Here is a 25,844-nt window from a genome sequence, read left to right as displayed (position 1 = left end):
CCACGGTTGACACTAGTGATAGGTAAATGGCCAGGACACTAGATAGAGGGCCGCTGCTCTTCTTTGAATAGTGCCATCCACATTCAACAGCCACTTGAAAGGGCCTTAGTTTAACATCTCATCCAAAAGACAACACCTCAGAGAGTGCAACCCTCTCTCAATACTGTACTGGGAGTGTCCACCTAGATCACATGCTCAAGTCTCTGGACTGGGTCTTGAACCCACAACCTTCTGACTTGGAGGCAACAGTGCTACCCACTGAGCCATGTCTGACACTAAACAAAGTTGCATCTTACACCAATGGATAAAGTCTCACTGTATGTTTATATTTCTATAAAAGCAATTGGAGTGGAACTGAGGCTGAGAATTACTTTGAGTAGAAATACAGCATTGCACAAGGAACCTAATGAAAGGAAATCGTCCCATTGTTCCAATCCTATTTGTTGCAATAACAACAACTTTTATTTATATAGCGCCTTTAATATAGTAAAACGTCCCAAGGTGCTTCACAGGAGTGCCATCAAACAACATTTGACACTGAGGCACATAAGGAGATATTAGGGATTGTAATGTATGCACCAGTGAGTATGCTCACAGGTTTGTTGAGCTGTTGCATTGTGAGTGGCTTAGCCAGTCATGTAATGTTCACGAGACTCAATAAAACCCCAGTCAGCTGGGTCCAGGTCATCCACGATGAGGTACGCAGTTGTGAGACTAGTGGAAGAACTGGTAATGTGTAGTGTGATTGTTAAACCTTTGTTAATAAACCAACTAGTTCTTAATAGCAATGTGTTGCTATGAATTCTTAAGCAAAGAACCCATGAAGCAAATACATTACAGGGATGATGAGCAAAAGCTTGATCAAAGAGTTAGGTTTTAAGGAGCATTTTAAAGGAGGAAAGAGAGGTAGAGAGGCAGAGAGGTTTAGGGAGGGAATTCTTGGGTCTCGGTAGCAGAAGGCACAGCGACCAATGGTTGAGCGATTATAATCAGGGATGCTCAAGAGGCCAGAAGTAGGGGAGTGCAGATATCTTGGAGGAGGCTACAGAGAGAGAGAGGGGCAAGGCCATGGAGGGATTTAAAAACAAGGATGAGAATTTTGAAATCGAGGTGTTGCTTAACCGAGAGCCAATTGTAGGTCAGCGAGCACAAGAGTGATGGGTAAAGGAGGTTCTTATACGTTTATGTTGCGCATCAGTTACTGCTGGTACTTTAGAAGTGCATCTTAGAGCTAAGGAGCAGATATTGTGAACAGAGCTGCTCATGTGGTGACATCTCGAGGTTCTGCTCCAGTGACGTTACAAATTGAACCTTCCACTGGAGTGGAAATTCATGATCCCACTTGAGGGAGAGTTTGACACAAACGTTCTGCTTCCATGCTTCCATGTCCCTGAGCAACAATTAATAACTATAGCAGAGCAACAAGGGGTGATGACAACACATTGGTAAATGTATCCGCACCTTCTGCTCGTGACGTTTAGAATTACGTGGTCGCTCAGCAGGAAAAATCCTCCTGTTAAGGCATAATGCTTTGTTGAGTCATCGTTTACAGTTAGACTCATTTTTTGGGGGGCATATGGCAACTGAGAATGAAAATCATTTCCTGCCAGTGTGAATAATGTGTTATTCGAATTATTTTTCCTTCCTAATATATGAACTGTAATGACCTCTCAATATCCTTTCAATATCAACTCAGTTGGGAATCTGTAGCTGACTGGGTTTGTAACCTTGCTAAATGGGTCGTTAAGAAAATAGCTGGGTTTAACTGAAGAGGTTATATCCATTGTGTTGAGTTTTCTTCACTTTTAATGAGCCAAAGCTTTGAAATCTCAAAGGGCATTCTCCAAGTAATCAAGGATTCATTCATAACAGAATCCTTTCCTTTAGTTTAAGAATGGGACTCGTATGTGTCTGAAGCTTACATCACCTTTTCTTGCCAGTTGCATTTTGATGTTTAATCAAATCATTTTGCTTTAAATTATCTCAATTTCAACGTTTTAAAATCACAAATAGGATGGTGGGTCCAATGATAGACTGCCGCTTTCCTCATTCAGGCTCTGGGGCTCAACAGGAAATTCAGAACTTCTTTACCCAGAAGGCAATGAGAATGTGGAACTCGCTACCACAAGGAATGGTTGAAGCAAATTGTGTAAATATACTTAAGGGGAGTCTAGATGAGCATATAAAGGAGAAGGAAACAGAGGGTTATGCTGCTAGATTTAGATGAGGAAAAATGGGAGGAGGCTCGAATGGTGCACAAACTGGTTGGGCTGAATGGCCTGTTTCTGTGCTGCATATCCTATATAAACCTATGGGTTGAGATGATATCATGCTGGTTCATGACTAAACATAAGAAATAGGAGCAAGAGTAGGCCACTTGGCCCCTCGAGCCTGCTCTAAGCATAGCACAGGGCCAAACAGACCAGAAGGTCACAGTTTCAGTTGTAGATCTGTGAAGAATTAGCTGATCCTGCCCAGGGCATTAGTTGGGATACTACAATTGGCCTCTGAGCTGGGTAGGAGAGAAGTCAGGCAGGATTTGCTCTGTTGGACAGTGCGCGGGGGCACTGCTGAACAGTCTACCAACACTCATTACTGAGGCTCACACATGAAGAATGGCCACCTGGGTAAGGTACCAGAGCACTAAACAGAGCAAAGTGAAGAATATTGTAGAAAATAATGTATAGCGTCAAAACTAGGCCACATCCTGTAGGCAAGTGTCCACGGGTTATCTGTTGCACTGCTAGGTAGAGGGGCCTCACACTTCCATCAGGTTCCACTTTGGAGATAACATTGAGCAATGGGTCCTAATAGGAATCTGAAAGTAGAAGTCCATTTAGACCCCAATGATTATCTTCAACGGTCACAAAACATGTCTCCTATCATTGAATGGGCAACAGCACAGATTGTAGTAAGGAGTCCATAAGTTTGAGCATTTTATCTTTCTGTATGAAGAATCATGGACTGCAGGCAGAGGGAATAATTCAAGTTTGGCACATCTGAAGGAGATGTCATTTATTTTTTTTAAGCTATCAGTGCATTTCCAGTTTCAACTATGTCTTGCACTGTGGAACAAAAGTTCCTCCAATAGGACAACCCGGATTAATTGGACCCACTGCAAGTGCACCTCCTGGAAGAGGGCCTCGTTGGCCTCGTCGGAGAAGGGTTTGGCCCTCCTCCTCCCCTCCACATCCTGGCCACTCTCCACCGACTCTTGTTCCAGGTTGGACATAATCTCTCCTGTCTGTCTGTATGTCTGTCTCCCTCTCGCTACCTCCCTTTGCCTTCTGCGCATGCCCAGATGACCTCTGACCTCCCGAATGGCGGGAAACCTTCTTTGCAAAAAAAAACGCATGCGCAGAAAGGCCGTTGCTAGGGACGGCAGCCTTCCACATCGCTGAGGCCCATTTCATATCTTTGAGCTATTGCCCCCCCCACCACACCCCCCCCCCCAAAAAAGACAAAAGTAGCGATCAGAAAAATAGGCGATCTTCCAACGATCCTGAAAGCTGAAACATCGCCCATTGAATATTGTGTGTTTCCTAATCTGAGGAAGGACACTCTTGCTGTTGAGGGGGTACAGCGAAGGTTCACCAGACTGATTCCCAGGATGGCAGGACTGACATATGAAGAAAGACTGGATCGACTAGGCTTATATTAATTGGAATTTAGAAGAATGAGAGGGGATCTCATAGAAGCATATCAAATTCTGACGGGATTGGACAGGTTAGATGCAGGAAGAATGTTCCCAATGTTGGGGAAGTCCAGAACCAGGGGTCACAGTCTAAGGGTAAGGGGTAAGCCATTTAGGACCAAGATGAGGAGAAACTTCTTCACTCAGAGAATTGTGAAACTGTGGAATTCTCTACCACAGAAATTGTTGAGGCCAGTTCGTTAAATATATTCAAAAGAGAGTTAGATGTTGCCCTTATGGCTAAAGGGATCAAGCGGTATGGAGAGAAAGCAGGAATGGGGTACTGAAGTTGCAAAAATGATCAGCCATGATCATATTGAATGGCAGTGCAGGCTCGAAGGGCCGAATGGCCTACTCCTGCACCTAGTTCCTATGTTTCTAAGTGCAAGATCTAGCCCATAGTGTCTTTCATGACGTCCCAAAGCATTTTACAGCCATTGAAGTACTTTTTGAAGTGTGGGAAACACAGCAGCCAATTTGTGCACAGCAAGCTCCCACAAACAGCAATGTGATAACTGCCGAAGTGGCGGTCAGTTTCGGAGGCGAAATGATGGTGAATGCTGCCAGTTCACTGCCAGCAGGACGGCAAGTTCCGGGTCACTTTGTGTATTTTTCCCGAATATCCTCCCACATATGGATCAGCCACTGCTGTGACATTATCCAAGGGAAACATTAGAAAAATAACCAGAGGGATTGCTGTGTGCACTAAGCTGAATTTGGAACACGCATCGTATGTGCAATATACGGGACATGGTCATCTTTGTACTGGAGAAATTCATTACTTGTGTGGGAGATGTACATCATTTGTGTGTGATACAAATCAATACCAGCGCCTCTTTCACAAATATTTCTTGCTCTCAAATAAAAGGCGTTAAATAACACACCCATTTTTCACAATCAGCAGTCAAACACAAGCTACAAAGTACTAACTGTGAGCTACAGAAGCATAGTGGTTATGTTACTGGATTAATAATCCCGAGGCCTGGACTATTGATCCAGAGATGCAAGTTCAAATCCCACCATAGCAGCTGGGGAATTTAAATTCAATTAAATAACAACTTGTATTTATATAGTGCCTTTAACGTAGTGAAATGTCCCAAGGTGCTTCACAGGAGTATTATGAGATAAACAATTTGCCATAAGTAGAAATTAGCACAGGTTGGTCAAAGAGGTATGTTTCAAGGAGAGTCTTGAAGGAGGAAAGAGAGGTAGAGAGGTGGCGAAGTTTAGGCAGGGAGTTCCAAAGCTTGGGGCCTTGGTAAAAGAAGACACGGCCACCAATGGTTGAGCGATTATAATCAGGGATGCTCAAGAGGGCAGAATTAGAGGAGTGCAGCCATCTCCTGGAAATGTGGAATAAAAAGCTAGTGTTGGTAATGGTGACCTTGAAACTACTTGGTTGTTGCAAAAACCCAACTGGTTCACTGATATCCTTTAGGGGAGGAAATCTGTTGTCCTTACCCGGTCTGGCCTATACGTGACTCCAGACCCACAGCAATGTGGCCAACTCTTAACTGCCCTCTGAAATGGCCAAGCAAGCCACTCCGTTATGGGCAATAAATACTGGCCTTGCCAGCAATGCCCATATCCAATGAATAAAATAAAATTGTCCCCTCTGCATTCTGTACTTATACTCATATATTTAGTGATTGATTGGGCCACTTGGTTCATGCTCAACTCTTATTTCATTTGCAAACCACGTACTCATAAAAGATGAAAAATGTCAGCGTTGGCGACTGGAAACAGCCGGAGCTGTGACAAAGTATTCTCCAGTCAAACACAGCAAAGGCCTGATCCAGAATAAAAGCGTTTCTATCCTGCTCCCACAATGTCCTTTAACCCTCAACTTCCCCAGAGCACATGTATGTTTGTATGTATGTATGTATGTATGTATGTAACAATAATGCCATGTGGCTCAATCTTCTCATCGTTGTGGTTGTAGTTGGCAAATGTGTTGGTGTTATTAAAAGAGACTTATAGGACTGGTCAATAATAATCATGTCTCGTGGCGGCCTTGACTCAATGTTGAGAAATCACTGTCTGCTGCAGGCAAATACACTAATTATTATTCACCACAGGTGCCAATAACAGCTCCTTTGTGGTTTCATCATTACAATAGCATTGAAGGGAATGAGAGGGAGGGAATAATCAGTTGTCTTCCTGAGAGAACGGGTCATTTTTCAGCTGGTGTGATTAAGCATACCATGCATCGCAGATTGAAAATGGACCAATTCTTCACTGAAAGCAAAGTCACATCATTGGAGTATTATCTTTGTGACTTTGTCTCACCTTCAGTTGATTGCATTGCATTGCCGGCCTACTTTGCCCGAACCTGACTCTCCCATTTCCATTACAGGCCACAGGGTGGATCTACACATCATCCATGGATCCCTTTAGCATGATCGTCTTCAATGAGACCTACGATGGAAACTGGACAGAATCGATCAACGGCACACAGGCAGAGCAGAAGTATCAGTACAACTATTATGCCATGCTCCTGACTCTTCTCATCTTTGTGATTGTATTTGGCAATGTGTTGGTGTGTATAGCTGTGTCCAGAGAAAAGGCCCTACAGACCACCACCAACTATCTCATTGTTAGCTTAGCAGTGGCAGATCTACTTGTGGCCACCTTGGTAATGCCCTGGGTTGTTTATGTGGAGGTAAGCTACATGCTTTTAACCAAAAGTAATTTTTTTTTTTACATAAAGGTGTAAAAGTAAAAAAAGAAAGACTTGCATTCATATAGCTCCTTTCATGACCATTGGACAGCTCAAAGTCTGCGCTGTGAATTTCTATGTTTCTAAAGCGCTTTACAGCCAATGAAGTACTTTTGGAGTGTAGTCACTGTTGTAATGTGGGAAACACGGCAGCCAATTTGTGCACAGCAAGCTCCCATAAAAAGCAATGTAATAAGGACCAGATCATCTGTTTTTGTTATGTTGATTGAGTGATAAATATTAGCCAGGACACCAGGGATAACTCCCCTGCTCTTCTTCAAAATATTGCCATGGGATCTTTTATGCCCACCTGAGAGAGCAGACGGGGCCTCAGTTTAACGTCTCATCCGAAAGACGGCACCTCCGACAGTGCAGCACTCCCTCAGCACTGCACTGGGAGTGTAAGCCTGGATTTATGTGCTCAGGTCCCTGGAGTGGGACTTGAACCCACAACCTTCTGACTCCGAGGCGAGTGTGCTACCCACTGAGACACAGTTGACACTGTAGAATGTAAAGTCTTTTGGTGAAGTCTCAACAAGGGGGTAGAATCTCCGAGGTCATGGTGCCAGTGGGTAGGAATGTTCACCAGCAACAAGAGGACAAGAAACAGTTGAGAAGTAAAGGAAAGAAAGAATTGCATTTATATAGCACCTTTCACGACCACCGGACGCCCCAAAGCGCTTTACAGCCAATGAAGTACTTTGGGAGTGTAGTCACCGTTGTAATGTGGGAAACACAGCAGCCAATTTGCACTCAGCAAACTCCCACAAACAATGTGATAATGACCAGATAGTCTTTTTTTTTGTTATTTTGATTGCGGGTTTAATATTGGCCAGGACACCAGGAATAACTCCCCTGCTCTTCTTCGAAATAGTGCCGTGGGATCTTTTACGTCCACTGGAGAGATCAGACAGGGCCTCGGTTTAACGTCTCATCCGAAAGATGGCATCACCGACAGCACTGCACTCAAGTGTCAGCATAAATTTTTTGTGTGTTCAAGTCCCTAGAGTGGGACTTGAACTCACAACCTTCTGACTCAGAGGCGAGTGTGCTGCCTTCATGAGACCATGGCTAACACAGTCGACAAACAAAATGTCGACAAAAAAATTATTTCTATATCGAGATACTTTCCATTTAAATCTATGTTACTTAGGGCGTTATACATAGGGATATCTACCATATTGTTGTGATAAACTTTCATTCAGCACGTTAATTGGCACTAGTTGGTTCTTATTCAACCCTGAACACCAGAATCCCTACAATGGCTAAATCGACCACCAGAACCCGTACAGTGAACCTACAATCTCTGAATCCTTTGCTTGAAACCTGCCGAGAGTGTTTTATTTTATCTGGAATATGGGCGTCGCTGGCAAGGCCGGCATTTATTGCCCATCTCTCATTGCCCTTGAGAAGGTGGTGGTGAGCCGCCTTCTTGAACCGCTGCAGTCCGTGTGGTGAAGGTGCTCCCACAGTGCTGTTAGGGAGGGAGTTCCAGGATTTTGACCCAGCGACGATGAAGGAACGGCCGATATATTTCCAAGTCGGGATGGTGTGTGACTGGGAGGGGAACGTGGAGGTGGTGGTGTTCCCATGCGCCTGCTGCCCTTGTCCTTCTAGGTGGTAGTGTTTCACTTTCTATATGTTGACTTGATTTGAGATTCTTTATCTGTATTTTAAAAGAGCCCAGTTCTCCAAGTTATGTTGCTATAAGGCTTGTATTCCTTATATTAAATAGTGCTAGTTGATGTATGTGCACTTTATACATTTCGGATATAAAACCTTTTGTAAGAGCTGACTGCCAATAAATAAATTCTTCCAAAGGGACAGGATTATGTCTGCATTTCATGGGGGCATTTACAAAAATGCCCAGTTTGGAGATACAGGTTGAGCGTCTGAAATCCGGAGTTCCGAAATTCGGAATGTTCCGAAATCCAGACATCGGGCCGATCCATGGAGGGGTCGTCCAGAATCCGGAAAATGTTCCGAAATCCAGACATTTTTTTTAAATGGCGATAGCGGTATTTTTTTGCCAAAAATACCACTAATCACTCCTCTGCGAGTTGGGCCGAGGGAGGGGGGAAACACCCCCCCAAAAATTCCGAAAAACAAAAAAATAAACATTTACAAAACATTCACAAAACCCTTACCTACTAAATCGCTGAAAAGGAAATTTAAAGATGAAAACTTCAACTTACCTTTTTTTGTAGGTCTTCAACGTAGGTTTTTCCCGGCCGCAGACCATGCCGCCCCGGACACCCCCCCCACCCCCGGACCCTCCGCCGAACCTCCGGCGCACCCTTATCTCGACCCAGGCGTTTCCTGACTCAGGACGTCGGAATGACGTTCCGAAATCCGGAAATACCCCAAATCTGGAATGGCCTCGATCCCGTGGTTTCCGGATTTCGGACGCTCCACCCGTACCAATAAAAGTGCCTTCGAGCCAAATGGAACTCTTCTTGACTGCTTGAAACCGCAATAGATTTTTCATTTCCCCAAATTCCTGTTTATACAATTTTACATTCGGCCCCATGCTGCCTCTTGTGAAAGAGCTATCCAATTAGTCCCACTCCTCTGTTTTTGCCCATAGCCCTGCACATGTTTCCATTTGAAATATATAGCCAATTTCATTTTGAAAGTTATTGTTAAATCTACCCTCCATTACCCTTTCAGGCAGTGCATTCCAGATCATAGCAACTTAATGCTTAAAATAAATTCTCCGCATCTTCTTCCTAGTATCTTTTTGTCAATTATCTTCAATCTGTGTCAGTTTTATGAAAACCAGTTCCATCCCCTCCCATATATGTTACGGGTATAACGTTTGAAAAATAAGTTTAGAAAAATATTTTCAAAGGTGAATAAACTACCTTCAAAGGTTATGCTGATAAGTTGAGATGAAGCAGGGTGGGAGGTGGCTCGTGTGGAGCATGGACTAGTTGGGCCGAATGGCCTGTTTTTGTGCTATCCATTCTATGTGACTCTATGTAACCTTAAGGGCATGGTACACCTTTGGGTGGTAACACGCTTTCGGGTAAAACCGATTACGGCCATTGAAGGGCGCGTCAGTCAAAGACAAGAGCTGGAACGATATTTCTGATTCCTCAGCTACTTATACTCAAGTTGATCCGGACAGCAGACAGGAAGAAAGACTTGCATTTATATAGCTCCTTTCACGACCTCAGGATGTCCCGACGCACTTTACAGCCATTGAAGTACTTTTGATGTGTCATCATCATGGACAGTCCTTCGAAACGAGGATGACGCCAAAAAAGGATGAGTTCACAGGACCTAATATTTCAGATCCCAAACTACATCCTGAAGGGTGGAAGTTGCCTGTGCGTGGATTTTTTTAACGTGGGGTGGCCGTTGCACACCAGCCACCACACGGGCTTGACAGAGCTAGGTCTTGGTCCAGTGGCAAGGGTTAACCAGGACCACTGGAGACCTGCTCTGCTGCACGGATCGAGTGCGCACACATATCGCAGTGTGGGCTGGGCCCGTGCTGCCCCTGGGTCCCTGGGCCCGAACTCACGTTTCCCCTGGGCCCCGATCACATCCCTCCACAGTCTCTCGCCGCTCCTGCTGTACCTGCCCACGCTCCAATCACCGACCTGGACCTTGATGACGTCACTCTTCGCTGCCGTCGCCCTCCTGCACCAGCTCACGCTGCTCTCTGAAGTAACCTCCGCGCTGTTCCCAGGGCCTCCACGTGGCTCTCGAGGCTGCTCACCGCACCTTTTATGGCCCCGACCTGCCGCTGGTGTTCTCACGCAGGTCGGGGCCTCCACGCTGATGTGTAGTCACTGTTGTAATGTGGAAAACAGTTGAGAACAGCATCTGTGATATGGTTATTGAAAAATTAGGACTGTCAAAGCCTCACTGAACCATGGTAGCTGTGTTTATTTCTCAGATACAGACCGAATGCGCTGATTTTTTTTTACAGTTTAATAAATATTTTGAGTAGGATCTGACTGGCAATATATGAAAAATGTATAGCAAGCAACAGAGCACATTCATTTTAATAACACTAGTTCGATCCAGCAAAGATACCAACAGGGTTGCCTGCAGTGATAAATCTTCAAATACTGCTTTCAATATATGTGGGTCATTGGCTTGATGCATCTCTTTACGTGTGAGAATTATGTCCTTAACATTACAACCATTGTCAACTTACTTAAAAGTAAATGAGGAGCAAAAGTCACCCAGGAATTGCAACCAATAAGCCACAGCTTTAATTTTCTCAGGTTTACAAACTGCAAAGACATCATTATTACTGCTCTTCTGCTTTAGCACAGAGTAGGGTGACCAGTGGTTGTGTTGATAACAGTTAGAAGTCATCAGTGTTAATGTAGTAACTAGTGCCCATACTTTGCTGGTGTCTATTCCAGGTGTGTCCAGATTAGAATGAGACTCTTTGCAAAAGGCTCAAACATCTTAACAACAACAAAAAAGCACAATAACAAAAAACAACATAGCGCCTTTATCGTCCCTGGGCGCTTCACAGCAACTTGACACCGAGCTACATGAGTTGTTATTAGGACAGCTAAGCAAAAACTTGGTCAAGGAGGTAGGTTTAAGGAGCGTCTTAAAAGAGGAGAGCGAGGTAGAGGGGTCAGAAAGGTTTAGGGAGGGAATTCCAGAGCTTAGGTCCAAAGGCACGGCCGGCAATGGTGGGCCAATGGAAATCGGAGATGAGCAAGAGACCAGAATTGGGGGTGGGCAGAGGTGTCGGAGGGTTGCAGGGCTGGAGGAGGTCACAGAGATAGGGAGGGGCGAGTCCATGAATTTGAAAACAAGGTTGAGAATTTGAAAATCCAATTAAAAGATCTAGTAAAAGAAAACAGGAAGGACAGAGGTCTTGCACTTATCTGAGGGTGATAGAAGTTCAACTTGAGCGGCAATGTGAGACGGGCGAGAGCGTGTCAGATTTCTGTTTACACGCTGTCTGATATTCTTCTCCATTGAAATTCTGAAACTCCCATGGTGGGATTTCAATTTACATTCTCTGGAATATTAGTCCAGACCTCTGGATTACTAGGTCCAGTAATATAACCACTGCACTATGGCACTCAACCTAGAAATCTCGTTTTGTTCTAATGCACCCACCTCCTGCTGTTTTGTGTATCCAAGAGACTGGAACAAAAAAAACCACTAACAAATGTCTGCCACCGACCGAATCTGCCCATTAGTTTAATGACTAGTTTCCATGATTTACTGTCACCTCTTAAATGCAAACAACCACTTTATGTCAGCACGTCTAATTTATCGAGGATGCTGATCCCTGTTCTTTTAATGCTTCGGACGTTGGCAGGTTCAGGCAAAGTCCCGCTCGCTGGGTTAAGCAGGTGCATAAACTTCCAGCCCACGCACTTTGGTGCAATTTTTCAATGTCAAGGAGGAGAGGACGTCCAGCCGATTAGCAAACACGTCAGCGGCCCCAGAGAGGGGAGCAGAGCTGGATGAGTTAGCTCGGTGTCTGGGTGTCCAGGATTATTTGCTGGCTGAGGTCTAGGCTGTTTGGTGAGCTCGCCTTGGGCCCCTAGCCGGCCTCATCGGCACAATTCAGCAAAGGCGAGATAATTCCTGAAGCGATTAAGATCTGGAACTCCCCCACTAAACCTCTCCGCCTCTCTACCTCTCTTTCCTCCTTTAGACGCTCCTTAAAAGCTACCTCTTTGAACAAGCTTTTGGTCATCTGCCGTAATTTCTTCTTATGTGGCTCGGTGTGAGATTTTAATTTTGTCTTATAACACTCCTGTTAAGCGTCTTGGGACGTTTTATTATGTTAAAGGCACCATAACCAGAATTTTCTAGTTTAATTATTAATAATTTAAACAAAGATTGGGCAGGCTCCAGAGGAATGGCAGCTTGGGGGGAGTTGCTGGAGGATGTCTGGCCTAAATAGAGCTGCCCTGAGAGACGAAGACGTGAATCTTGACTGAGTCACGCGTGCATGTGTTGGACAGTAGTGGGCGGAGCTGCAGCGAATGAGGGATCGGGGCCCAGAAGAGCCGAGGGCCCAGGGGCAGCACGGGCCCAGCCCACACTGTCCGAAATGTGTACGCACTAGGTCCATGCAGCAGAGCAGGTCTCCAGTCGTCCTGGTTAACCCTTGCCACTGGACAAAGGCCGAGCTCTATCGAGCCCGTGTGGTGGCTGGTGTGCAACGGTCACCACACGTTAAAAAAATCCACGCACAGGCATCTTCCACCCCCTCAATTGAAGTTCAGGACTGGAACATCGTGTCCTTCATCGAAACATTTGTGAGCTCATGTGGAAGCAAGTCATCCTCGTTCGAGGGACCGCCGATGATGATGATAAATACAAGTTGTTGTTGAGATGAAGTGGAAGATATAAACTAGATCACATAAAACATTGGAAGTACTTCTTCCCCGAAGAATGAATGATTCTCCATTAGCATTGGCTGTTCACAATTACAGGAGCATCGCCTACAACATCAACAACCGTAACTTGCATTTACATAGTGCCTTTAACATAGTAAAATGTCCCAAGGCGCTTTGCAAGAGAGTTATAAAACAAAATTTGACACCAAATCACATAAGGAGATATTAGGGCAGGCTTGGTAAAAGAGGTAGGTTTTATGGAGTGTCTTAAAGGAGGAAAGAGAGGTAGAGAGCAAAAAGAAAGAAAAAAAGATTTGGATTTATATAGTGCCTTTCACGACCACCGGACATCTCACAGCGCTTTACAATGAAGTACTTTTGAAGTGTAGTCACTGTTGTAATGTGGGAAACGCGGCAGCCAATTTGCGCACAGCAAGCTCCCACAAACAGCAATGTGATAATGACCGGATAATCTGTTTTTGTTATGTTGATTGAGGGATAAATATTGGATAGCAATGTTCCCGTTTATTTTTTGGAGGTTTAAAGAGCCATGCAGCCCACTCAAAATGTCACGCTGGCGTGGTTTTTCCCCGGGGCGGGCAGGGGGAGGGGTGTGGCTGGGGGAGGGGTGGGGGGGGCAGGCGGGGAGAGGGGTGGGGAGGACTGTGGAGGGCAAAGGAGGGAGGGGTGTAGGGTCAGGCAGGGGGAGGGGTGGGGGGGAGGAGTGAGGGGTGGGAGGGTGGTGGGGGCGGGGGGAGAGGTGGGAGGGGTGGGCGGGGAGAGGGGTGGGAGGGGCAGGGGAAGGAGCATGGAGGGCGGGGGAGGGAGGGGTGGGGGTAACCTGGTTGAGCGGATCTTCTGCTCAGTGTAGAACCTGCACGATGTTTATCCCACAATGGAAGAAATGGCAGGATTACAACAACAACTGTAAAGTCCTGTCCCCTCAGTACAGATTCACACGAGGCATGTAGTGAAGTCAAGGTCACTCTGGACCTGCACCTTTATTTCACAGCTCTGGAATGCTGCACTTGCCTGAGACCTGTCCTTATATACCTGTCTCTTGCAAGTGCACTCCTGGTGGTAAGGTATGCTGGTGGTTACAGGTCATATCTTATTACAGTCATGTATAGCATGTTAGGATACAGTTATATATAATAATGTAAGATACATGACATCACCCTTCCCCAAGGTCTTATTTTCTTTATAGGTTCAATCTCTCAGGTGGTCTACGCTCTCGCGTGGAGCGTCTGAGTTGTGGTTCAGTTGTTTGCCTTGGTGTCTGTTTTTCTTTGGGTGTGGTTGCTGGTATCTCGCCTGGGCTGTCTGTTTCGATTGGTGTGATTGTTGTTGACTCGCCTGGGCTGTCTGTTGGGATTTCCTCAGGTTGTTCCCTCTGTCTGTCCACCAGGTGTGGTGCGAGTTCCACATTATAGTCTGCCTCTGGTTCCGCAGTGTTGTTGGTAAATCTGCTTTTGACTTGGTCTACATGCCTCCGGCAGGTTTTGCCATTATCCATTTGTACTACCAGTAGCCTGTTTCCTTCCTTGCCCGTTACTGTCCCTGCAAGCCATTTGGGACCCCTGCCATAGTTTAGTACAAACCTATCTCATTCCATCTCCCTCTCGAATTTCTGTCATGGTACTCAGTCAGCTTACGGCGCTTTGCCTCAACGATTTCATGCATGTCTGGGAGGATTAATGAGAGCCTTGTTTTTAAAGTCCTTTTCATCAACAGTTGCGTGGGGGGGAATCCCAGTCAGTGAGTGCGGACAAGATCTATATGCCAGCAGCAGTCGCGACAGGCGACCCTGCAGCGTGGGACCTTGGATTTTAAGCATGCCTTGTTTAATGATTTGCACTGCTCTCTCCGCCTGGCCGTTGGAGGCCGGCTTGAACGGTGCCGTCTTGACGTGATTTATGCCGTGGTCAATTATAAAGTCTTGGAATTCTGCGCTGGTGAAGCACGGACCATTGTCACTGACCAATGTGTCAGGGATTCCGTGTGTTGCAAACATGGTTGCGAGGCTCTCCACAGTGGTGGAGGTTGTGCTCGAGTTTAAAATGGTGCATTCGATCCACTTTGAAAATGCATCTACAACTACGAGGAACATTTTGCCCATGAATGGGCCCGCATAGTCTACGTGCACCCGCGACCACGGTTTGGTAGGCCAGGGCCAGGGGCTCAGTGGAGCCTCCCTGGGGGCATTGCTGAGTTGGGCACAAATGGTGCACCTTCGGACGCAGAACTCCAAGACCACCAGACGTGGGATCTGGCTATGGCCTTCATGAGAATGATCCCCAGGTGCTCGCGATGGAGCTCCCGGACAAATACCTCTCTGCCTCGCAGAGGCATGACTACTCGGCTTCCCCACATCAGGCAGTCTGCTTGTAGTGATAGCTCATGCATGCGCCTGTGAAGGGGGCAGGCATCGCGAGCCTCTGCCCAGTCACTGGTTAGAACACATCTTTTTACTAAGGATAACGTGGGGTCGCTGGCCATCCAGGCTCTGATTTGGCGAGCCGTCATGGGCGATCCTGTGGACTCAAAGGCATTGATTGCCATGAGTATCTCACAGTCCTGTTCGTCAGACCCTTCCGTGGTCACCGGGGGTAGCCTGCTGAGCGCGTCGGCACAGTTGTCTGTGGCTGGTCTATGCCTTATTGTGTAGTCGTAGGACACCAGCATGAGTGCCCACCGTTTAATTCGCGCCGAGGTGTTGGCATTTATTGCCTTGCTCTCGGATAGGAGGGACGTGAGGGGCTTGTGGTTAGTTTCTAACGCGAACTTGGCCCCGAAAAGGTATCGGTGCATCTTTTTGACACCGTACACGCACGTGAGTGCCTCCTTCTCTACCATTCCGTACCCGTGCTCCGCCCGTGAAAGTGACCTGGAGGCATAAACTATGGGTTGTAATTTGCCCGCACTATTGGCATGTTGCAAAACGCACCCGACCCCATACGCTGACGCATCGCATGTGAGAACTAGCTTTTTACCTGGATCAAAGAAAGTCAAAACACTGTTGGAACACAGAAGGTTGCGTGCCTTATTGAAGGCGCGTTCCTGGGCATCCCCCCAAAATCAATCGCACCCCTTCCTGAGTAGCACGTGGAGAGGCTCCAGCAGAGTGCTTAAGTTCTGCATAAAGTTCCCAAATTAATTGAGTAGCCCGAGAAAGGCACGCAGTTCTGAGACATTCCGGGGCCTGGGTGCCAGGCGAATTTCTTCTGTTTTGGACTCTGTTGGGCGGATTCCATCAGCGGCAATCCTTCTGCCCAAAAATTCAACCTCGGGTGCGAGAAACAGGCACTTGGATTTCTTGACTCGTCGGTCTACCCGATCCAACCGTTTTAGTACTTCCTCCAAATTATGAGATGTGAGTCGGTGTCCCTGCCCGTGATAAGTATGTCGTCTTGAAATACAACCGTCCCCAGGATGGACTTGAGCAGACTCTCCATGTTGCGCTGGAATATGGCAGCTGCCGACCTGATGCCGAATGGGCATCGATTGTACATGAAAAGGCCTCGGTGTGTGTTGATGGTGGTGAGTAGCTTGGATTCCTCGGTCAATTCTTGCGTCATAAACGCAGATGTGAGGTCTAATTTTGAGAAACGTTTACCTCCAGCCAATGTGGCAAATAAGTCCTCCGCTCTGGGCAGCGGGTACTGGTCCTGTTGGGAGACTCTGTTTATGGTAGATTTGTAGTCCCCACAGATTCGTACGGATCCATCAGGCTTCATGACTGGGACGATGGGACTTGCCCAGTCGCTAAATTCCACAGGCGATATAATGCCTTCCCGCAGAAGCCTGTCTAGTTCGTGTTCAATCTTTTCCCTCATCATATAGAGTACAGCTCTGGCCTTGTGATGGACTGGTCTAGCATCCTGTGTGATGTAGATTTTGACTTTGGCCCCTTTGAAAGTGCCCACACCTGGCTGAAAGAGATGTTCAAATCACTTTATAACTGTTGAGCAGGAGGTCCGTTCCTCTAATGACATGGCACGGACATCATCCCATTTCCAGTTTAGTTTTGCCAGCCAGCTTCTCCCCAGTAGTGCTGGGGGGTTTCCGGGGACAATCCACAGAGGAAGTCGGTTTACTGTCCCTTTGTGTGTGACAGAGAGCATGGCGCTGCCGAGGACTGGTACGATTTCTTTGGTATAGGTCCCTAGTGTGGTGTCGACCCTTGTGAGTTTTGGTCCGTCTCTTTTATGCGGCCACAGTTGTTCAAATTATTGAGCGCCCATGAGAGATTGACTCGCTCCCGTATCCAGCTCCATGTTGACAGATATCCCGTTGAGTAGGACCCTCATCATTATAGGAGGCGTCCTGTTGTAGGAGCAGCGGCCATTGATCATGTTGACCCGCTGTACACCCGGGTACTGTCCTCACCATCTTCCGGTCCGCTTTCCGACCCATCCGATTCGTATACCAGCCGAGCTGCCATTTTTGTGCACATGCGGGCTAAATGCCCTGTATATTCACAATTTCTGCAAACAGCCTGCTGAAATTGACATCCCCTTGATGAGTGCCCATCCCCACACCTCCAGCACAGCCCTGTTCCATTGTTCAAAGAGTTCCCAAAGAATGAGCTGCGTCTGGCTGATCTCTCTTGAGCTTCTCTCAGTTTGTAGTTGATTGCTCGCATTGTGTGTTGGTGAGGTGTGAACAGCCATTCCTGTGGCCCTTGATGGCTTCTGCCTGCTGTCGAGAGCCTGTTCTCCCGGTTTTGTCTGTGTGTGGGGGTAGCAGCTTGTTTACTGCTGTGAACTTCTTGTTCCGATATTTCGTTAGTTGTCGTACCTGCATTGTAAATCAACCTCGTTTCTTCTTCCCCTACCAATAATGTCTGTACAACCAGTGCTGCTGCCTCTAAAGTCAGGTTCTTGGTCTCTATGAGCTTTCGGAATATGCCTGCGTGGCCTATTCCTTCAATGAAAAAGTCTCTCAGCATTTCTCTCCTCAGTTCATCGGAGAACTCACATAAACTAGCCAGCCTCCGAAGTTCTGCCATGAAGTCGGGTATGCTCTGGCCCACATAGAACCTGTGTCTGGCCATGTGTCGGCTGCTCGCTGGCTTCAGGTGGTCTCTTACCAGTGTGCTCAATTCTTCAAAAGACTTGCTTGCTGGTTTCTCGGGTGCCAACAGATCCTTCATTAAAGCGTATGTTTTCGAACCACAGCTGGTCAAGAGATGGGCTCTTCTCTTGTCTGCCTTATCGTTGCCTAACCAGTCTTTGGTTACGAAGCTTTGCTGGAGCCTTTCTATAAAGTCCTCCCAATTGTCTCCCATATTGTATTTTCATCTGATCCGTTGTTCGCCATTCTGTGGATTCAGTAATCCCGTAACTCGTCGCCACTGTAAAGTCCTGTCCCCTCAGTACAGATTCACACGAGACATGTAGTGAAGTCAAGGTCACTCTGGACCTGCACCTTTATTTCACAGCTCTGGAATGCTGCACTTGCCTGAGACCTGTCCTTATATACCTGTCTCTTGCAAGTGTACCCCTGGTGGTAAGGTATGCTGGTGGTTACAGGTCATATCTTATTACAGTCATGTATAGCATGTTAGGATACAGTTATATATAATAATGTAAGATACATGACAACAACCACCTGCATTTACATACCACTTGCCCCTTAGTTCCAAGGAGGCACAACAAACGAAAGATTTGAAATGGAAACCAAAAGGAAACTTATAAAGTTAAATCACAAGGTTGTTGCGTGTGTCTGTCAGACCCCTAAACCCTGTGGTACCCACACCAGTTGCGGAAGGCCTGAAACGTACTGTTGGACACCGAAAGCGCCCTCTCCAGGGTCCCCCAGGCACAGACAAGGTAGCACTCCTGCCTCTGAATCAGAAAGTTGTGGGTTCAAGTCCACTCTAGGGACTTGAGCACAAGAAAATCCAGGCTGACACTCCAGTGCAGCACTGAGGGAGCGCCCCACTGTCGGAAGTGCCGTCTTTCAGAGGAGACATTAAACCGAGGCCCCGTCTGCTCTCTCAAATGGCTGTAAAACGATCCCATGGCACTCTTTCGAAGAAGAGCAGGGAAGTTCTCCCGGTGTCCTGACCAATATTTATCCCTAAATCAACATAACACACAAAAAAACAGATTATCGGCTCATTATAACATTGCTGTTTGTGGGAGCTTGCTGTGCGCGAATTGGCTGCCGCGTTTCCTACATTACAACAGTGACTGCCCTCCAAAAGTACGTAATTGGCTGCGAAGCTGTTTGAGGCGTCCGGTGGTAGTGAAAGGCGCTATATCAATGCAAGTCTTTCTTTACTTTCTGTGAATCGCCATCTTCGCCAGGCCTTGGAACAGGCGGACAGGAAGGTTCACCAACTGTCCCGCCCCTATCCACACCACCTGCCAGCCCGTAGAGGCAGGCGGTGTCCCTTTAAAGGGAATGGCATGTGTGCACTCACAGCGCCAACACTTGTTATTAACCCATCCGCTCAACACTCGGAGCCGAAGGCTGGATTAATAGGCTCAGATTAAATCCGACAACAATTGTGAAAATTGCTTTTTTTCCATTCCGAATGACTCCAACCAGGCAATCTATCCTTTGCGTGGCTCATTTGAATTTCTTTAACCTATTTAGTGTGCTGCTGAAGGGGAAGCTGTCATCTTCGAGATAACCAAACTTCTGAATTGATAAAACTGGCGAATAGATCATTCTGATGCCGGGAGATGGTAGCTAAGTGCCAGGGGGAGAAAAAAGTCCGTTACAGCAGACACACATCAGGACTCTGAATTAATACTCAATTTTTACTGCACTGGGTCATGCACAAAACATCTGACAAAAGAAAAAGGCTCCCAATCTACACTTGAATCACGTTTGTCCCAGCAGGACCCAGGTAAGTAAGCATCCAGTTTCTGAGTGATGAATCTTTCATCTATCCGTGTTCTCACCGGGGGGAAATGAGCAGATTTAAGTCTGACAGCCTCATCGGCCGCTAATGGATTCAACTGTGTTTCAAAACAACAAGAGTTTCAGACAAGGTTACCTTGGCGCTAACAAATTATTGTGCTTCATCTTGTCACTCCAAATATTCCCTGTCCTAAAATTCATGTCCCAATTAATAGGTGCGCGGATTGTGCATAAAATTTGTCGATTATTGACTTCACAGATAGATTCTCTCCCTTTCTCTTCAACATTCTGTTTATTACCCTGTCTGTTCAGTTCTTTACGATCGTAAAGCGCGGGGACAGAATGTTCCAGATGGTGCCTCTGTGTATGCATTAACCCTTTGGGCGCTGAAAAGCTTTCGTCAGCCGGCTAAATAGTTCCTCCTTTTGTTTGTTTGTAAAGACAATCGCTATAGAGTTTGGGTGGAAAACCAAAGTGAGGTCAAATTTGAAGCACTTTAGATTGGAAGGGAACAAAAAAAAAACACCAGTTTGGCCCGCTTGAGGACCATTGGGACTGGATGTGCATGTGCCTTTAACAAAATGGCAGCATAAACAATGACAACAACACCAATCTGCATTTATATAGCGCCTTTAACGTAGTAAACATAAGAACATAAGAATTAGGAACAGGAGTAGGCCATCTAGCCCCTCGAGCCTGCTCCGCCATTCAACAAGATCATGGCTGATCTGGCCGTGGACTCAGCTCCACTTTACCCGCCCACTCCCCGTAACCCTTAATTCCCTTATTGGTTAAAAATCTATCTATCTGTGACTTGAATACATTCAATGAGCTAGCTTCAGCTGCTTCCTTGGGCAGAGAATTTCACAGATTCACAACCCTCTGGGAGAAGAAATTCCTTCTCAACTCGGTTTTAAATTGGCTCCCCCGTATTTTGAGGCTGTGCCCCCTAGTTCTAGTCTCCCCGACCAGTGGAAACAACCTCTCTGCCTCTATCTTGTCTATCCCTTTCATGATTTTAAATGTTTCTATAAGATCACCCCTCATCCTTCTGAACTCCAACGAGTAAAGACCCAGTCTACTCAATCTATCATCATAAGGTAACCCCCTCATCTCCGGAATCAGCCTAGTGAATCGTCTCTGTTCCCCCTCCAAAGCCAGTATATCCTTCCTTAAGTAAGGTGACCAAAACTGCACGCAGTACTCCAGGTGCGGCCTCACCAATACCCTGTACAGTTGCAGCAGGACCTCCCTGCTTTTGTACTCCATCCCTCTCGCAATGAAGGCCAACATTCCATTCGCCTTCCTGATTACCTGCTGCACCTGCAAACTAATGTCCCAAGGAGCTTCACAGGAGCGCTATCAGACATAATGGGCCCGAAATTGGTGAACTCGCCGCCCGCTGCAGCTGAGTTTTCTGGGCGGTCTCCCCTCCGAGCGAGTTTGGCAGAGGCCTCCCGCCAGCGGGGAGGGAAGGCCGCTGGGGACCGCGTGCGAAGCGTGCAACGCGCAGAAGAGTCCCCCCGCCCGCCCGCCCGCCGAGCTGCCAGTTTGCTCCGGGCAGGTGTCCGCTGCAGCAAAGGGGAGGGACAGACGCGCGGAGGCAGGTCTAACCCCGACGGTAAGTATGAAGGACCTTCAAAAAAAAAAGGTTAATCCACTTCTTTTCTTAATTGTTTTTTTCCAGGAATCAGGTGGATGGGGTCCCCCTGAAGGTTTTCTTTTATGTTGTGAAAATGTTTTATTTGATCAGCCCCCCTCTCCCTGGGCCCAACTCAATCCCTGGCGGTACTTTGCCGAGGATTGCATTTGCCGTCGAGAATGGGAGCTCCCACCCACAGCAGCACTGACAGTGCAGCACTCCCTCAGCACTGCGCTGGGTGTGTGTCAGCCTAGATTTTTGTGGTCAAGGGTCTGGAGTGGGACTTGAACCCACAACCTTCAGACTCAGAGGCGAGAGTGCTGCTCACTGAGCCACGGCCGACGCAAAATGTACGTGTACTGACGTCTCTCCATTGCCGCCGTGTAAACGCAGTGAGTTCCACAGTGCTGGGAGCCCCAGGAAGTTGCAGAAAGGCTTTGTGGAGAGGTAGCTCTGCAATTTAAAAGGGGCATAAAATTGCACAGCCAGCACACAGCACCATTTGCACAAGGGATCCATCCGGACCTGAAGATCCTGTAATATAATCAGTAGAAATGTTGTAATCAGAGAGAATTCATTTTGCTCTTCCAGACCGCCTGTAATATAAATGTTTGCAAAGTAGCTGCAATCAGTCACTCTGTCTCCATCCAATCCATTGAAACGCTGTGAAAATTGTTAATTTAAGTTCAGTTAATTACGTCAGATAATCCAATCCTTATCAAAGCACTCACTGAGAACCACTCATGCATAACCGATTTCACCAAACGAATATTTTCCCGTAGCTTCACACTTAACTGTTACAGGAGTAGGGACCATTATGTTTGAAAGCAGGTGATATCCAGCCGTCCTGAACTTTCACAAATGAAGATCTGCAAAGTTCAATAAAGGACAAGAATGAGTAGTTAATTTGTTGTTCAAAGCATACCTTCCATGCCTATTGAAAGAAAAATACTTACATAACTGTGATATAATGTGTTATTTTTGTTGTGTCTTCTCAATCTGTGACGTGTCAGCTGTGGCTCAATGGGTAGCACTCTCGTCTCGGAGTCAGAAGGTTGTGGGCTCAAGTCCCACTCCAGGGATTTTCTAGCACATAATCTAGGGTGACACTCCCAGTGCTGTACCGAGGGAGCGCCGCACTGTCGGAGGGGCAGTACCGAGGGAGCGCCGCACTGTCGGAGGGGCAGTGCTGCAGGAATGCCGCACTGTCGGAGGGGCAGTGCTGAGGGAGCGCCGCACTGTCGGAGGGGCAGTGCTGAGGGAGCGCCGCACTGTCGGAGGGGCAGTACTGAGGGAGTGCTGCACTGTCGGAGGGGCAGTACTGAGGAAGCGCTGCACTGTCGGAGGTGCCGTCTTTCAGATGAGATGTTAAACCGAGGCCCCGTATGCTCTCACGTGGATGTAAAATATCCCACAGCACTATTTCGAGATAGAGCAGGGGAGTTATCCCCAGAGTCTTGGCCAATAAAAATCCGTCACTCTGCATTATTAAAAACAGATTATCTGGTCATTATCGCATTGCTGTTTGTGGGAGCTTGCTGTGCGCAAATTCGTTGCCGCGTTTCCCATATTACAACAGTGACTATACTCCAAAAGTACTTAATTGGCTGTAAAGCACTTCGGGTCATGCTGAGGTCATGAAAGGCGCTATATAAATGCAAGTCTTTCTATTAATGACAGGGAGACATTTCAGCTGGTAGAATGCACTCCCAGGGTTCAATGGTTCTGAAACCAGTCGAAAATCGAAGTCTTATTTACCCTGCTAGGATGCCTCCTTGCCACTGGAGTGGCAGCATGAAACAAAGGAATATTTGCATTTATATCGCACCTTATCATATCACTAAAACACCTCAGGCTAGAGATTTGGTTGGAGGGTTCCTCAGACGCTAATGTCAGGTGGTCGCTAAATTTAGCGCCGGAAAATGTTTCACGACGGGAACAACAAAATTCAGTTTTTGTGTCCTGACAGTGGAGCAGAGCGCCAAAGGAAGTGTTCCACACCTCTCTCAAGCGCTAGACCAGGGCAACAGTTGAATATCCCGAGCTAAAGAGCCGGCTTCGTAGCGCCCTAAGAGAGGCCTCCCTGCAAAAAAAAAGAATCGGAACAAAAAACATTCCTTGTACATTACTCACCCCAAATAAAGTTAAATCGCAAAAATAAAATATCACTCACACTTATCTCGTGCAGTCGTTCCTTCCCTTAGTGCCCTGGGACAGCTCTGCACGCCAGCTTTCTCTGGGGGGGGGTCACTAGGGGGGCGCTACATGTGCAACGCAAACCAAATTGTGTTTCCGTGTCGATACCGGGGGACGTTGCACACCGGCGCGACGCACCTGGGCGATATTCCTTAGCGCCGCCGGTACCGGCATGCTGAATTTGCCGAGTGGCGCTAATATCGGCGCTCGCGGCTGCAAACCCTTTAGCGACCCTGTAGTGCCCCTCGCGATCCAACCGAATTTCTCCCCCCTCAAAGCACATCAAACAGCAAACTATTTCTGGAGTCCTCTGACTCTTCACGTTGACAAGTGTGGCAGCCATTCTGGGCCAATAACATCTCAAACAGCAAAGTGGCAATTGGCCGTCGGTGGTATTGATTAGGGGAGGAATTCTGGCCGAAACACTGGGGAATCTCGAGGTCAACATTATCTCCCTGAACAGACAGGTGTGATATCGTTTTAACATCCTATCTGAAGGTTGCTGATCTGGCTTCGCAAGTCTCACAGGTGAAAATATTTGATGTTTTGTTTGAAAAAGCATCAAAGATTATTTTTTAATCTGGTCCCTCCATGATGTTGCTCACACTCGGTCAGGTGATATACTGTTCGTAAAGATAGAGCATACAACGCACAATGTATTATTCTGCTGATAACCTGACCTGTTCCGTTACAACTGATTGCTGCAAATAGGAAAATAGGTCTAAGGTCATCCAGAGCATAATTGCTGCGGCTGAAGGAAATCCGTCAGTAAGTTGGTAGCTGCTTGTAAATCTTGGCCTCTCTCCTTGGGGAAGAGCCAGATTATCAAAGTCAGAAATAAATTAGTATGGACCGTTAGTCTTTTTTTAAAAAAAAACTGCTCCTCATAGAAACATATAAAATTCTGACGGGATTGGACAGGTTAGATGCAGGAAGAATGTTCCCAATGTTGGGGAAGTCCAGAACCAGGGGTCGCAGTCTAAAGATAAGGAGTAAGCCATTTAGGACCGAGATGAGGAGAAACTTCTTCACTCAGAGAATTGTGAACCTGTGGAATTCTCTACCAAAGAAAGTTGTTGAGGCCAGTTCGTTAGATATATTCAAAAGGGAGTTAGGTATGGCTCTTACGGCTAAAGGGATCAAGGGGTATGGAGAGAAAGCAGGAATGGGGTACTGAAGTTGCATGATCAGCCATGATCATATTGAATGGTTGTGAAGGCTCGAATGGCCTACTCCTGCACTTACTTTCTATGTTTCACTGTGAAATGTTCCCCTCCCTATCCATTGCTATGTAACAAATATATTTGCCTTTAATCAGATGCAAGTGCCCCACACACTTTGTGCAAGTGGCGAGCGACACTTTGAAGTGTGACAGGTGCGTTAAGACAAGACATTTCTATATCCGATGGGATCACTTATCATGATCACGTAGATACAAGGATCAAACCCACTCTGCCAAAACCCATTTAAGATTAAGCTTGCATCATTGTACTAATCAGTTTGTGCCAGGGAAAAGAAATGATTATTTGTTCTTTGTTTTCAAATGTGAAACAGAATGTCTGATGAATGTTCTCAGCATCGCTCACAACTGCCTTTAACAGATGAGCAGGGTTGAGAACAGTCACCTCTGTTAAATTTAAATTGAATTTTAAAGCACTGTTTAACAATAACTTTTAACAATTCATTTAGCGGACTTCCTTGAAATGCAGTCGATCTTTGTCTAAAGGTACTTCAGTATGGTATACTGGCAAAAGCTGTTTATCAATCAGCAGTGTAATCTCTCCTCCCCACGCACTACTCATACAAAGAATGACTGCTTTCAAATAAAGGCCATGGAAACAATAGTTAAATATTATATTCAAAGTATGCCTGGAAGTTGAAAAGAAAGAACTTGCATTTCATGATTTCAGAACATTGCTTTACAGCCACTGAGGTATTTTTGAAGTGTAGTCACTGGCAGGTAATTTGCACACAGCAAACTCCCACAAACAGCAATGTGATATTGACTAAATAATCTGTTGTAGTGATGTTGGCTAAGGGATAATTATTGGCCAGGCCACCGGGGAGAACTCCCCTGCTCTTCTTCGAAACAGCGCCAAGGGATCCTATATGTCCACCTGAGAGGGCGGGCGGGGCCTCGGTTTAACGTCTCATCCAAAAGACGGCATCTCCGGGCAGTGCAGCGCTCCCTCAGCGCTGCAATGGGAGTGTCATGAGACAGAATAACGTGCTCAAGTCTCTGGAGTTGGACTTGAACCCATAACTTTCAGCGCTGCACAGTGCCACCATCAGATTGAGTCACCTTCTGGACATCTGTACAATTTGCTCGGCACCAACCAATCGGGTTCCATTGTATGTTTATTGTCTATGGAGTAA

General features: G+C 46.6%; 1 protein-coding gene across 1 annotated transcript in view; it reads left to right on the top strand.

The window, feature by feature from the left end:
* Positions 1 to 25,844, top strand: part of drd2b (dopamine receptor D2b) — a 149,705-nt gene that overhangs the window by 91,219 nt on the left and 32,642 nt on the right. The window contains exon 2 of the mRNA XM_070893142.1: positions 6,051 to 6,356. Within this exon, the coding sequence (XP_070749243.1) occupies positions 6,078 to 6,356 (279 nt within the window). The 5' untranslated portion in view covers positions 6,051 to 6,077. The remainder of the gene's footprint in view (positions 1 to 6,050; positions 6,357 to 25,844) is intronic.

The sequence above is a fragment of the Pristiophorus japonicus genome, chromosome 11, assembly GCF_044704955.1.
Source record: "Pristiophorus japonicus isolate sPriJap1 chromosome 11, sPriJap1.hap1, whole genome shotgun sequence".
In the NCBI taxonomy this organism is placed as follows: Eukaryota; Metazoa; Chordata; class Chondrichthyes; family Pristiophoridae; genus Pristiophorus; species Pristiophorus japonicus.
The sequence above is the reverse complement of the archived record's forward strand: the minus strand, read 5'-3'. Positions and strand labels throughout refer to the sequence as shown.